We start from the raw sequence: 16,045 nt of genomic DNA, 5'->3' as shown, positions 1-16,045 counted from the left end.
CTAGAAGCTCCTGAGCAGGTTCATCAGCTGAAACTGGTGAGTTATACAGTTCAGCTCTGAGTTAAGAGAACAAACATTCAATTACTTTGAGGAGGCCTCCATGAGTGCCACCCAACTACAGGATGCAGCACACTTCCCACTAGCACAGCTATGAGACAGAAGCTGTTAAGAATGAATCACAGGATGGAATGGGGATGTTTAGGGCTATTCTGCAGAGGCTTTATTAAAGCAGAGTCTTCTGCAAGGCACGTTACGACAATATTTAGAGCTCTCAGAAGAAATGATCTCAATAACAGCTCCACATCAAGTTTCCCAGAAAGCTCACTTATCAAAGATCACATCCAAATAGTCCATTCATCCACTACCCTTCTTTGCGATGCACCTCAAAGCGTTCCCAAAGTGCTCTCGGGATGCTTCCTGGTATTTTTTGGTGTTTGTCTCGTAAAGCTTCTACTGCAGCTTTGGCCTGTTAAGAGAAACAAGCAGGGGAAAAGGTATTCATTCATTCATTCATTCATTCATTCATTCATTCATTCAAAATGTGAATTCTGCCTTTCTATAGGAGTAATATTCACACAGGTGGCACACAGTAACCTAAAACAGGGCTTCTTACACATTTAGCACCGGGACCCACTTTTTAGAATGAGAATCTAAAAACCCACTGGACCCACCGGAAGTGATGTCATGACTGGAAGTGGCATCACCAAGCAGGAAAACTGGTAACAATCCTAGGCTGCAATCCTACCCACACTTACCCGGAAGTAAGTCCCATTTACTATCTTTGTTAAAAGAACATACATAGTAGCTTGTTAAAAGTACAGGTCTGTAACATTTCCCCAAATGCAGTCACATATCATGATAGCATAAGTCTAAGATATTAAAAATAAAATATTGAAATGAATGGAGACCAACCTGAAATTGGCTCATGACCCACCTAGTGAGTCCCAACCCACAGTTTGAGAAACACTGACCTAAAAGATACAAAACTAAAAAAAAAGGTACTAAAAATAAGACAGTTACAAATAAGCAATAGAACAAAACAATTCTGAAACACACAGGGCAATCCTACCTTGCGCTGGAATGGGCAGGCCAGCATCCTGTGCTGTATCCTGTGCAAGTTTTGAGCTGTCTCAGACTCGGCCCAAGGCAAGGAGAAAAAATTCTCCTTACCCTGGGGAGAGCAGCAGCAGCCCCAATGAGGCTACTCAAATCTGTGCCACCTAAATCAGGGGCGCAAATCCAACCAGCCGTGGACTGCCCTGGGCTGCCCAGGAATGTGGTTAGGATCTGACACAAGTACCGGGTCAGTCACTATCTCTCAGCCTCACCTACTTCACAGGGTTTTTGAGAGGACAAAAGGAAGGGAGGAACTATGTACACCATCCTGAACTCCTTGTAGGAAAGGTGGTATAGAAAAGTGGAAAATAAATAAATGTAGAACAGCCTTATGCACACCCCACCTTACACATGCTGAGATACTTCACGCTAATGTCAAATGTGTGGCTCCCAACAGGCGTGACCAATGGACTTCCTGATAGTGGGTTCTCTGGCCAGCACACATGGTCCCGCTTCTCCAAATGCATTCATCAAATGCACAAAGGGCAATGAATGAAGTCCTCCTGAACACTGCAGTGCTATCTGTGTCTACTCAGAAAAAGCCTCACTGAGTTCAATAGGACTTACTCATTTGTAAGTGAGTATAGGATTGCAGCCTGTGAGCCCAATATTCAACTGCCTGGGGCTCAGGGCTGCCGCGGAACTAAAATGGCTGCCACGGCCTCCTGAGCGCACTGGGCAGCTGGTGGCAGCTCCATTTGTCCCTTACCCCCAAGTAAGGGAAGGAGCCCAGCAATGGGACTACTTGACTTTGCGTCGGCTGGCTCCACCCTGCTCCCTCCTCCACCAGACCATCTTCTTGCAATTCGCCCACCCCGGAATGCCTCCTCCCCGCCTCCCCCTGCCCAGACTTACCTCTGTGCCCCCCCAGGGCTCTAAGCAACCGCCAACTGATGGACCACAAGCCTCCGACCTGCATTGTTCCAGCGCAGGCTCACGCTGGGCCAGCTGTAGTGCTGGGCCGATGCTAATGCCCACAAACATTATGGCATGTTTGCAACAATGCGTGCTGGCAGTGAGCCTGTGCGCACTGCTCTGAATTGGGCCCTAAATCTTTTAGCTCAGGAGTAAATAAGTAAAACACTTACTTTTTCAAACAGTTCCTCAGGGGTTATGTTTGGGTCATATGGAATGGGTTCTCCAATATGGGTCCGAAGTTTTACTGGAAAGGGTCCCAATACTGGAAAGACTAGAAACCGAATTCGTTCATAAAGCCATCTCATTATCCCTGTATGCAAATATAAGATCAGACTTGAATCAGAAACTGCAGATCATCTTCATGTTTGAGGAAAGAAAAGGTGTCGCAATTAAATACTTGGGACAAAATATAGCCAGCAAAAGTAATGTGTCTTCTAGTGGAAATAAGACAAGCAAGCAGCCATCTGCACATCTCACATTTATTTATTGATTTATTTATTTTTTGATTTGATTTGAAATCCGCTTTTCTCTCCGGAGGGTACCCAAGGCTGTTAACAACATTTAAAATTCATAAAATACATTAAAACAACAGCAATAAAACAGATTAAAAAAACAACCAGCAGCAATAAAATTAGCAGTAAAAACAATTTAAAGCAGCCATCAGGCATCAAAGGCTTGCTGGAATAAAAACGTCCTCAGGCCTCGCCGGAAGGTTAACAATGAAGGAGCTGTTCTTAACTCAAAGGGGAGGCAATTCCACAATACAGGTGCCACCACTGAGAAGACCCTATTTCTGGCCACCATCCAGCAACCACAGGAGCTGCCACATTCTGCACTAGCTGCAACTTCCAGACCATCTTCAAGCGCAGCCCCATGAAGAGCACGTTGCAATAGTCTAATCTTGATGTCAGCATGGCATGGACCACCATGGCCAGCTCCGACTGAGGCAGCTACAGCCGCAGCTGGCACACCAACCGAAGCCGGACAAAGGAGTTCCTGGCCACAGCTGACACCTGGCATCCAGGAGCAGCTGTAAGTCCAGCATAACCCCCAAGCTGCGAACCTGCTCTTTTGGGGGAGTGCAACCCCATTCAAAGCAGGGTGACTGTCCAGTGCCTGCATCGTGGATTTCTGCACCAGGAGGACCTTTGTCTTGTCCGGATTTAATTTCAGCTTGTTCACCCTCATCCAGACCATAACTGACTGCAGGCAGCACTCCAGGACGGCCACCCTGTCTTCACGGCAGAAGACCTTGGGCAAATACCGCTGCCCGAACGGCCCCTCCTGACCAAGGAATTAAGTCAGATAGAGGTTGAAAGAGAAGATGTTTCAGACCTCATTGATAAATTAAAGATCAATAAGTCACCGGGCCCTGGTGGCAGCCACCCAAGAGTTATTAAGGAATTAAAGAATGAAGTTGCTGATCTCTTGACTAAAATATGCAACTTGTCCCTCAAAACGGCCACGGTGCCAGAGGATTGGAGGATAGCAAATGTCATGCCAATCTTTAAAAAGATCTTTGAAGCTAGAACTGCCCTTGCCCCAGCTTGCCTGTGTGTACTCAAAGCTCCTCCCAGGAGCAAGAGCAGCTTGCAGAGGAGTGTGTGTGCCTGCTGAGTGTCTTCAGGGAGCATTGCTGGATTACCTTGAGGGGGGCTGCAGCCTCTCCCTGCAAATGGGGGTCTTGTTTGTTTTGCTTCCTCTTTCACCACCTCCTTCCAGTTCAAGCTCTCCCCTGTGATCCAGCCCCCCTCTCCCCCCAGTTGCATCCAGCCCATGCCCTGCCCTTCCCCCCCTTTCCCCCCCCACTTTTTTATTCCCCCCTCTTTTCCCCCCACTTCCATCCAGCCCAAGCCCTGCCCTTCCTACCCCCCTCCAGGCACTTAAACCTCAGCAGATCCCTGAAGTGGGGCCAGTTTAAATAGGTTTAAATATGTGTGAAGGTTTAAATAGGTTTTTTCTCCTTATACTTTGCTATTGGAAAATGGCTGAGAAATAACCCAATAAAAGCTAATTAAACTCTCCCTTTAATACAGTGAACAGGTGGGATGCTTGGTAGCCATGGGGGGGGTGCAGTGAGAATTGAAACAAGCTTCTGAGCTGGACTATTTTCTCTTATCATTTATGAACTACTAAGTGAGAACAGTGATGTCACTTCCTGCTTGATGATGTCACTTCTGGCCATGACATCACTTCCAGGTTGATGACATCACTTCTGGTGGGTCCCGGACAGATTGTCATTCTGCAAAGTGGGTCTTGGTCTAAAAGTTGTGAGAACCACTGATATAGATGTTAAATAACATAGGGGACAGTATAGAACCCTGCAGCACCCCACACTCGAAAGGCCAAGGTGCCGAACAAGAGTCCCTCAGTACCACCATCTGGGACCTGTCAGCCAGAAAGGAGTGGAACCACTGCAAAACTGTGCCTCCAATCCCCAACTCAGCCAACCTTCCCAGAACGACATTATGGCTGATGATGTCAAAAGCCGCTGAAAGGTCCAAAAAGACCAGAATGGATACACTCCCACCATCCTGACCTCAGCATAGGTCATCCACCAAGGCTGTCTCCATCCCAAAGCCCGGCCTGAAGCCAGACTGAAAGGGATCCAGATAATCGCCTTCATCCAAGGCCCTCTGGAGCTGAGACACCACCACCCGTTCTGCCCAGAAATGGGAGGTTTGATACTGGCCAATGATTATCTAATATAGAAGGGTCCAGAGAAGGATTTTTCAGGAGGGGGCAAACCACAGTCTGCTTTAAAGCCAGTGGCAACACCTCCTCCCTCAAGGATGAATTCACTACCCTCTCTGTCCACTCGGTCAGTCCCTCCCGGGCAGACCTAATCAACCATGCTGGGCACTGCTTGAGCAGGCAGGCAGACAGCCTCACACTCCAAAGGATCCTGTCCACATCCTCAGGTTCCACAAGCTGAAAAGAATCCTACACACTGGGACCGAAAGATGCCATGGGAACATCACCAGACATTGCCAATGTGGACTCCAAGTCATGGCGAATCCGAGTGATTTTATCCACAAACTGTGTCTCGCAAACGTGTTACAGCGGACCTCTGTGTGGTCCTCCTGATCAACTGGTGGGGTCTGATGGAGGAACCCTGCACCACACAGAACAGTTCCACTGGCCAGCTTTGTGCAGATGCAATAGAGGCAGAGAAGAAGGAATGCTTTGCTGCCACTTTTGCCACAGAGTAGGCCCTGTAATGGGCCTTAGCCTGTGTCTGGTCAGATCTGTCACGAGTCTTCTTCCACCATCACTCAAGACACCTACCCTGCCGCTTCATCATTCGTAGCTCTTCCGAAAACCAAGAAGCCACTTTGACTCTGCTGGCTGGGAAGCGCCATTCAGGAGCAATCTCATCCAGAGCCCTGGCCATCTCTGTGTTCCAGAGATCAACCAGAGCCTCAGATGAGACAGTGGCCTTAGCAGCAAGAAAATCCCCCAGAGCCCTCAGGAAACTATTTGGATCCATCTGTTTTCAGGGGCGGACCATACAATAAGGTCCTCCACCTCTGCGGAGACAGGAGGCCACAACAAGTCTAAACTTTACCAGGAAGTGATCTGTCCAGGACAACGGAGTGATCTTGATCTCCTCCACATCCAGATCACCATCCCTTTGCCCAGACACAAACACCAGGTCTAACATGTGTCCAGTCCCACGGGTTGGGGTAGAGATCTTTTGTGACAGGCCCATGGTTGCCATGGCAGCCACGAAATCTTGAGGTGCACTTACCTCTGGGGCCTCGGCGTACACATTGAAGTCTGCCAACACCAGTAGGCGGGGGACCTCCAATGCAACGTCCAAATCAACCCAGTCAGCTCAGGCATGGAGACTTTTGGGCAGCAAGGCGAACGGTACACCAACAGAATCCCAATCCTGTCCTGCCCTTCCAATGTGACATACAGACACTCAAACCCAGTGAATTGCTGGACAGGGCTCCTGGCAAGGGAGATGGAATTCCAACAGACTACCGCGACCCCCGCTCCCCATTCCTGCACTCTTGGCTGCTGCAGTACCTGGAAACTCAGTGAACGAAGCTGCGAAAGATTCACTCCTCCCACTACACCCAACCAGGTCTCCGTGATACAAGCCAGATCAGCCCCCTTACCCAGGATTAAATCCTGGATGAGACAGGTTTTATGATTTACCAATCTGGCATTTAGAAGCAGCAGTTTCAGACCCAGGGCACTACTGCCAAGGCCCCCAGTCATCAGAGAGCTGGAGGGAAGGCTGGAGAGAGGGACAATCATCTTGAGAGTTCAGCTTCTACATGTGTACATGGAATCTGGAATCCACTGATATTTGGGTCATCTTTAAAAAAAATTTTTTTTTAATTCTGCTGTGTACATTTCTGCATATCAAGGAAGACTCCAAAATCGTACTTTGGGTGACTCTGTTTTTCCTTCTGACTTACAGGCTTTCAACTGCCCCAGTCAAGCTATAATGAACCATATATACAGCCTGTGTCTCCACAATTTTTCTTGGAAATATGTTCCAGTGCATTCAGTTGGACTTGTTCCTGAGAAAAGGTGCATCACACTGCAACCCAAATAGTTTAAAGACAACTTAAAATGTAACATACCTGTGTTTCCACATACCCTGTATCCCTCCTGAATATTCGTTGTGAAATAAGGGATGATTGGCTAAGAATTGAGAAAGAAAAGATATTATGAAAAGATATTATGATGCAATATAAGGATGCAATCCTAACCCACTTTCCAGCACCAACATAAGGGCAATGCAGCTCTGAAGTAAGGGAACAAACATTCCCTTACTTTGAGGAGGCTTCCATGAGTGCCACCCAACTGCAGGATGCAGCACATGCCCCACTGGCATCGCTATGCCATGCTGGAAAGTTGGTTAGGATTTGGCCTTAATGTTCTTAAGGTGATGAAATGGACAACCTAATCCTATCTAGGACTGGGCTACCAGCAGAGCATGTTACAACAGCAGAGTCACCATGAGAGGCAGCAGCACCGTAGGTCCATTGCCAGATCCTACCATGCCCATCGGAACTACCAAGTCAGCAGTGGGGACAGGGGACGGACAGGAAGAGGGAGTTAGTGGGCACACTGGGGGAGGTAACAGGGCATGGAGGCAGGGGCCGCATTTAGCAGCCGTGTCTCATAGGCACAGTTGGAGGGGGCACAGCTGCATATGAATGGGCACAGCTGGTGGGGGTAGGATTGGGCCCTTCATTTCTTGTGCATAAGATTGCCTACAGTATTTCATTGCCAACTTCAAATAAATGTTTCAACATATTTCAACATCTTAAAATTCATGGCTGGGTGACTGCAACAAGGTGACCTTACTTGGACCCATACACCCTATGAGGAGGCATTCCAAGCTATTGTTCACATCGAAAAATGGGAATGCGGTAACATTGTCCTCACCCTATGGACAGATAACTAGCTTGCCACATAGCCCTTTGTGGGTATACAAGTGGCTAACGTGACAGTTGTCTCTGTATATAGATAAATCCAATTAAATGGAATACATTTCTTCCATGTAAAGCCCCATTGACAAGCTCATAAGATAAGCCTGGAATGAAGCAAATATATATATAATCTTCATTGAAAGAAGAAAGAAATGTAAGAAATGTATTCCATTTAATTGGATTTATATATATATGATAGTCCTTTGGCTGGAGTCTGGCAGCTCCTTATTGTGGTACGCGCAGCTTTCTATAAAGAGCTTCCACTTCAAATCAGTGGTTCCTAAACTGTGCGCTGTGACACCCCTGGGAGCTATGGAAGTCAGCCAGGGAAGTTGTGGATTCCTTGCAAAAAAGCTTGTCATCCTAAATAGCAGGGGTGTCCAAAGTTTTTGGCAGGAGGGCCACATCATCTCTCTGACACTGTGTCAGGGGCCAGGAAATAAATAATTCATTTACATTTCAAATTTGGATAAACTTACATAAATTTACATACATGAATATATCAGAGATGGAACTTATGTGAATGAATAAATGTCTCACAGCTGCTCAAAGGCTGGCCTTTCCTTCACTGCCGCTGCTGCTACACAGATGTGAAACAGCAAGCAGTGGAGGGAGCCTCGGCCTGCCGCTCGTGCGAGAGGTCGAACAGTCGGCCCTTGCTCTGAGAGCAGTTGTGTCGGGCCAATGTGGGCTCCAGCAAGTGTCCGTCCGGCCAGAGGCTCATTGGAGACTGGGAGCTCCCTGCTGGCCAGATTGGGAGTTCCCGAGCAGCGCAAATGGCTCCCGGGTCAGGGTTTGGCCACCCCTGCTATATAGGATTGTCGCCCTAATGGGGAGTCTCAGCCAATGGCCCAGTAGGTCAAGAGAGCCACCAGTCCAAAATGTTTGGGAACCACTGCTTTAAAAGTTGCTAGAGTTGACTTTCTTTGCATTCAGGTAGTGAGCCAAGTAAACTGGCTTGTCCCCAACATCAAAGACAAGAACATGCATTACTGATGCTGCTGTTTATTCCTTCCCTCCCTCTCTGATTTATCTCACTACAGATGTCCAGTAGGCAAAGATACCATAGAGACTCCAAAGAAGTTGATGGCCTGTTCCCTCCAGCCCAGCAATGCTGCTGACCAACATGTTCCAGACAGGCTCTTGCGGGTTTGCAAACTCCACAACAGACAGTGAGCCAAACTGTGCAGCCAGACCTCACTGCTACCTAGCATTTGAGCAACATACACTTGCCAAACATCATGCTTACTCACCACTTTTGCCTCTATGGCTGTGTAAGCAAATCCATGTCGTTTTCCCCAGATGAGTTTGTAAGTCTTATCACCATAGTTTTGCTCTCGAAGTCCACCTGGTGCAATGCTCACCACATGCCCTTCCTTCAGAAGAGTCACACACTCTTCTCTGCTTGGATGAACAGCGCCTAGCAGAGTAATATATGTTTGTATACCTGGAAAAACACAACCAAATAAAAATTGGAGATATTAGATAATGACTGTACTTTTAACATCTCAACTTATCAACTTATCACCTCACATCTCAACTCAAACCACACCTTCCCAAACTTGTGTGTGTGGTGTAACATTAAGCAGGGATTTGCAGGAGAAAAATCAGCAGGTGGAATGCTGACCCTTAAACCTTCCCCTCGTTGCACCCCTTCCTATCAATTTCCTTCCTTCCCAAATTTTCTCCTCCCAAAAAAGGGGGGCAAATACCCTTATCATTCTGAGCCAAGGAAGAGTGCGTGGAGACAGGTACTCAAGCCTTTTCTTCCTGCTTCTTTTCCACTCTCCCCCAAACTGCCATTTCACCTGGTGGGACTGATTCTTTTGTCCCCTCCATCCCCAAAGCAGATGAAAAACAGCATGTGGAGGATATGCTGGACCTATATAAGAAATCTATCCACAATAGGGATAAACTATTGGAATTAGCCTTTAAGGCCCTTCGCGGTTTGGGTCCAGGCTAACTGAGAGGCTGCCTTCTTCCATACAATCCAGCCCACTTTCTTAGGTCTTCTGAGGAGGCTCTTCTGCAAGTGCCACCCATGTCTTAAGTTAGGGGGTGGCGGCTTAGGGGCAAGCCTTCTCTGCAGTCTTGCCGCAATTTTGGAATTCCCATCCAGGAGAATGGCTTTTCGGCGAGGCTCCAAACATACCTGTGCGATCATCTGACATTTGGTTGGTGCGTAGATATTTGCCCTCTGCACCTCTGCGATATTGCTGTAGCTTTACTGCTCCCTGGTCTTATTTGTTCCCCTTCCACCATCCCCATGGCTCAACTACATGTGTTGAGTTTTTGTTTTGTTTAATGTTTGAATATTTTAGTGTTTAATGTTAAAATTAATGTTTTGATGTTTTTTCTTTTCTTCTTCTGTTTTTACTTGTTGTTATACATTGTACATTTATGATGGAACTTGGTAAGCCGCCTTGGGCATTTGCTTTGGCATGGGAAAGGCAGAACATAAATTCTTCAAGTAAAATAGGCCTCCATCACACACTGCTCTGGCTGAGTTAGCTTTTTAAAAAAACAAACAAAAAAAGCCAAGCAATGTTAGGTTCCCTGCAGTCTGATCTGACAATGTAGCATGTATATCAGAGGACAGAAATATCTCTTTGGCACCCCTAGTCAGCACCCTCCATCCTGAATTAGACATTAAAATGTTCCATTTTAAAATACTTCTAATTACCGGAGTTACAGGATTTTTCTTTCTACCTGGTATATGAAAAATGAAATGATCTACCACCGAACGAATTGTTCTTCCTGTCATTCTGTAGGCCGCAGGTATCAAGAAGAAGTTATCGACAGGTATGCCTCCATGGAAATAAACAAGGATTGCAGGTCCTTTAGGAAAATTGTCCATGCCACAAATCTCATAACCTGTCCATGGATCAACAGAAAAGTTTTGAATGCAGCTTCTGACACTGTTGACACAGACATGGCTGCATTTAGTTAGGATCAGACTGTAAAAATTTGAAAAGTTTATATACTCGTATAAAAACATAATAACAAACAGGTTAACAGGACATACATAACAGCACGTCCAGAAGTGAGACAAATTTATAAAACATTCTACACGTGGGAGAGAGCACTCATAGTATGCCAGCAAAGCCCTGTTGATGCAGAAACCTAGCGGGAGGGGAGACGGGACACATGACATCACCAAATCAATCCAGACAGTGGTGGAACCTACAACAGGGACTCTTTACCACATCTATAGGCAACTATTAAGTAATATGCTGGATGGATTGTCTAGTCGTGCACATCATCAGAATGACAATAAATAGCATCAGCCAGCCCCTGAGTCCATCAACAGCTCCTTCTGCCTTCCTGCCCCATTCCCACCCACAGAGGAAAGAGTCTGGAATATAGACTTTGTCATCAGCTCCCAGGAACCAGAAGACATGGTCATAAACACCTCCTCATATTCCTCGTGAACTGGAATTTTTTGTGGCCTATGAAGGAGTAAACACCTAATTCACTCAATACATGTGTATACATCAATTCAATCAAATGGAAACATCAAATGGGATATACTCACAAAACAACTTGACATGTATAGAGGTCAACGTTCTGCTGCAGAAAAACATTTAGGAGTGTGCTTTATATCACTGATTCTGTTTTTAAGGATATTTCTATGAGACTGACAGAAGAAAAGAATTTGGGGAGGATTCCAATCAAAGCCAGTCAGTGCTTTTAAACTGATTCCACCAACCAACCCTGGCCTTTCTGGCATCCTGCCAGAAACAAAATAAGATAAGCAACATGACCTTTACTGCACAATCCTATCTATGATTACACCGAAGTAAATCCATTGAGTTCAATGGGCCATACTCTCAAGTAAATATGTATAGGATTGCAGCCTCACTGCCCAATCCTATTCCACCAGTCCACAGCATGAAGCCATGCCAACAGATCACATGCTGCATGCTGTGGAGGAGGCACAATCAGATGGCCAGCAAAAGATAGTAACTGTTTCTTACCTATAGATGGTCTTACCAATGGTCTCCTTGGACCCACACTTTAGTGGTGGTGTAACTCCAGAGAGAGGAAGGGACAGGGTGGGCTGGAAAATTGGGGAGAGAATCCCAGCATATGCTGAGATCCACGTCCTCCAGCTTGCCCTCCTCCCCAAACCTCCCACAAACTGCCCCTCCACCACCTAACCTGCTCTAGTGTGGGCTGGTTTCATTGGTGGTAGGTTAGTGGAGCTCCTGGCCGTTTGCACAATGACTCTGATGAACTCAGCAGTGGAAAGTGATTTCTGCTGTCATAAAGGCCCGATAGGATTGAGGCCTTCATTTCCAAAAGAGGACAGCTGAATTTTTTCATTCTCTTCCTGGAAAGGACAGGTGTTGTAACCATATTGGAGATATGGAGATTAAGAAAGAAAATCATACTTACCATGATACAACTTTCCTAGCATGCTCATCAAAAATGCATTTATTTGCATTGGTTTCCTCCATGGTTTGATATCAGGATCTACTGGCAGGTTACCAATTACTTTACAAATGTTTACGTAGACATTACCACAAGCGAGAATTATGTGTATTATTATTACTGGACAATATAGTATAATCACAATCACTAAGCCCAGCCAATATGGACTAAAGGCCGGATAATTTTCCATAGTGTACATCAGCCAAGATTTAGATACTTCTCTTAAAGTAAAGCTTGTGTCTTTTGTTGTCTTCTTTGGTGTAAAAGAAAACCCAAGAAATATTCTGTTCACAGCCAAACGATTTCTTCTCTTTTATTGCTGGAGGGGCAAAAATAAATAAATAAATAAATAAATAAAAGCATTGAACAGACTCAGGGCCCAATCCGATCCAATTTCCCACTGCTGGTGCAACTGTGCCAATGGGGTGTGCGCTGCATCCTGTGGTGGGGAGGCTGTCACAGAGGCTTCCTCAAGGTATGGGAATATTTGTTCCCTTGCCTTGGAGCTGCATTGTGGCTGCACCAGTGCTGGAAAGTTGATAGGATTGGGCCCTCACAGTGTTGATGCAAATGGCAGTAGCCTTAGAAAAAACTACATTTTGCTATAGCCCAGAAGGGTATCTGGTTGGAGAGTGGGGCAGGCGGGAGGAGGAAAAATAGGTGGAACAGGGAGAGAAGGGATGGGTTCCAGCAGCACTGGCATGTGCCTCGATCCTATCCCTGTATCCTCTGCTCTTTCCTCTCTCTCATTCTTATTGGATGTGTGTCATTAAAATGACTGGCACAGATCTGAGGAGACCAATCTGGGACATGGAGGCTTCCCCCAGGATAAGGGCACTTTTGTTCCCTTGCCATGACATGACTGCCCACAACTGCCCCCCACCATAGGATTCAGCTCACACTCTCTTGGTGTAGCTGCATTGGTGGGGGAAGGCTTAGAGTTCAATCCTGAGCTGACATGCCAGCTTACTGCTGATGTGCACCATAGCAAAAATGCCATTAAGCATGTTTGTGAGGGTTAGCACCAGCCAAGAGCTGAAGCTGTCCCAGTGCAAGCCTGTGCTGGAACAGCGCCGGTTGGAGGCTAGCAGTTCACTGCCTGGTGGTAGCCTAGACTGCCAGGCGGTGGATAGGTGAATTGGTGCATGGGGGAGGCAGGGAGGGGTGAGTGGAGGGGGAGAGAGCCCAAGGAGGAGGCATGGATACCAAGGGAGGGGCGGGTCTGGCAGAGCTCAGTTCCACCGGATCTGGAACTCCACATCGAGCCTCTTGGCTCAACATGGAACTCCGTTACTTTGCTCCCGCTCAATAGAAGGTGCAGAGTCGAGTAGTCCCATTGCAGGGCAACTATCCTTATGCAGGAATTTTCCTGATGCAGGAACTTATGTAACTTTCCTGAGGTGCTTCTGGCGGGTGCCCGTGTGCTCAGGATACTGTGGCAGCCATTTTCAAGCCTCAGCAGCCCTGCACACTGGGCAGTTCAGGACTGAGCTGCCCATTAGGATTGTCCTGTCAATCTTGACATCCCTACAGTAATAATTCCGATGCCTGAAGCAAGAGGGTGTCCCGATTTGTGTATTTCAGGGAATAGAACAGAATACAGATTGAGGGTCGAGGAACAAATCTAATGCTGCAACACAGATCAATTCTCTCCTCTATTCAACATCTCAGTAGACAGGGAAGAAACAAGAGAGGACGTGGCCCTTATGATACACGGAACCAGTGTTCATTTGCTGCATGAAGGAAGGGCCCTTCCTATGACTGTGCTGCTCCCCAGTCTGGTGGAGGATTACCCTGGGCTGTCCTTCCAGACACAGGCTCCTATCTTGATTAACCTGGCAGTCTGATGTCGCTGTCTTGAACATTAGCAGTGCATTCAAAATGGTTATTCAGTACAGTGGCGTATAAAGGTCATTTGGTGCCTGGGGCCATAAGTTTTTCGCACCCTCCCCAAGACAAAATTATTTTCAGTAATAGATATGAAATGAATAATAATAACGGGCAGAGAAGACGCGCAGAAGAAAATAAACAAAAGATTGAGAGATTCAGACAAAAGGTTAGAAAAAATATTGGAGACAGAAGAAAATCGGCACAATGCAGAGACAACATTAATGGAAATTCAGATGGATAGTGCAGCTCGAGTGGTGAGGATACAAAATATACCAAAGGAGAAAGGAGAAGATACATTGCGATGGATTATCAGATTAATCAGATTATCAGATTAATCAATCAATAGATTGATACACCAATGGAGGAGATATCGAAAGAACTGGACTCAGTGAGAAGAGTGAGCACTTCTTATGTGAGAAAACATGAATTACCAAAAGAAATCCATGTGAAATTTATCAGAACCTTTTACAGAGATAAATTACTGAAGGCCTCACAGGAAAAGGAATGGACAGTAGATAATAAGAAAAAGTCATCATTTTGAGACATGTTCCATGGAGAGTAAGGAAGAAGAGAAAAGAATATGAAAACCTGACAAAATTTTTAAGAGAAAGGCAAATACCATACAGATGGCTTTCTCTGGAAGGTATTGTTAGGTAAGAACCAGGGTATGTCCTACTTCAGAGCAGGGTGCAGTCAAACATGCAGACACAGCAGAGTCTTCAGGTGCAATTGTATTTGAGTACAGAGTCATACACAGAAATGTTAGAGCAACCCAGGTCATACATATGTAATACAGCAATTCAGAGTTACCTAGTTATAGTCCAGTTTCCTTAAGGCAAAGGCAAAGTCAGTCCATGGTCATTTGCAGTGTTTGTTCCAACAAGACCTCCAGCAGTAGCTTCACAGTTCACCCACTGCCAAGGTGGAGCTGCATGGAGAGGCTTAAATGGGATTAAGCACCCAATCTAGTTTTTGTTAATTAGGGCATGGCTACACAGGTGTTCAGGTAATCATGCTATCACAGCTGTTTACAACTTGCCCTGAACCAACTGTTTGCAACCAGGCCTGACTGTGCCAGAGCAAAGAGCTAACATACTCCTCCTTGGTTCAGGTCAGTTGTTATATACACATTATTTCACACCTTCAGTCCAAGCATTTTACAATTCTCTACATGCTTAGTCGAGCCTTGCATTTTTTTAGTGCATCAGCCACATTCAGACTTGATTCTCAGTATTGGAGTACAATTAAACCATCAGATACGCATTGTTTGACGTTTTGAAAATGAACGTCAGTGTGTTTGGAGCACCCCCGGACACTGTGAGATGATGCTATTTGAATGGCTGACTGATTATCCTCCATAACAGTTACAGGTTTTGACATTTGTATACCAAGATCCAACATCAGTTGCTTGTTCCATACCAGTTCTGAACACATTAAACTCAATGCAGAAATTTTGGATTCACAGGTTGAGAGAGATACATGTCTCTGTTTGACTGATTTCCAGCCTATTAAGGATCCTGCAAGGAAAACATACCAGAGGTAGATTTCCGTGTCTCGGTATCTGAAGCAAAGCTCGCATCAACATAGGCAGTAAGCCTTAGGTCATCCTTTGGTACAAGGTATAGAGATACATCGATTGTTTGCTTCAGATATCGCAGTACGCATTTGGTGGCTAGCCAGTGCCTTTGGGTAGGTTGGCTTGTAGCCCAGGCTAATAGATTGCATGGCTTAGTGATATCAGGTCTGCTCCATTGACTTAGGTACATAAGACTTCCCATTAATGACCTATATATGTTGGGATCAAACACAGGACTAGGCGAGTCATCTTTGTCAAAATCGGGTGTCATAAGGGTCTTTACCCCATTACATTGCTCCATATTATATTTTCTGAGCAATCGGGCTATTTTCTCCCTTTGTGAAACCTTATAGCCATTTGACACCTCACTTATTTCCAGACAAACATAATTGTGGATCTTGCCCAAGTCACGTAGAGTGAACTTGTTACTTAAAGCATTAATAAGTTCGTTGGCTTGTTCAGTACCTTTACAAATTATAGCCAAATCATCAACAAAGCAGACCACTATGCATCTTTGATGGCCTCTGCCTTTGGTAAAGACACACAGGTCGGCTGCACCTTGTTGGAACCCTTTGCCCTTTGGCACATCAGAGAGGTATTTATTCCATTCATACCCAAATTGTTTGAGTTCGTAAAGACTCTTCTTTAACAACCA

General features: G+C 45.8%; 1 protein-coding gene across 1 annotated transcript; it reads right to left on the bottom strand.

Moving 5' to 3' along the window:
• Positions 1–361: 361 nt before the first annotated feature.
• LOC136648300 (DGAT1/2-independent enzyme synthesizing storage lipids-like) lies at positions 362–11,910 on the bottom strand. The gene is made up of 6 exons (XM_066624413.1): positions 11,889–11,910; positions 10,200–10,364; positions 8,744–8,937; positions 6,636–6,696; positions 2,205–2,344; positions 362–466 (listed from the first exon to the last, which is right to left on the bottom strand). Exons 1-6 carry the CDS (start codon positions 11,908–11,910, stop codon positions 362–364), a joined length of 687 nt encoding a protein of 228 aa, XP_066480510.1.
• Positions 11,911–16,045: the final 4,135 nt, after the last annotated feature.

Source organism: Tiliqua scincoides, chromosome 4, assembly GCF_035046505.1.
Source record: "Tiliqua scincoides isolate rTilSci1 chromosome 4, rTilSci1.hap2, whole genome shotgun sequence".
NCBI classification, from domain to species: Eukaryota; Metazoa; Chordata; class Lepidosauria; order Squamata; family Scincidae; genus Tiliqua; species Tiliqua scincoides.
This window is presented reverse-complemented; position numbering and strand designations above follow the sequence as displayed.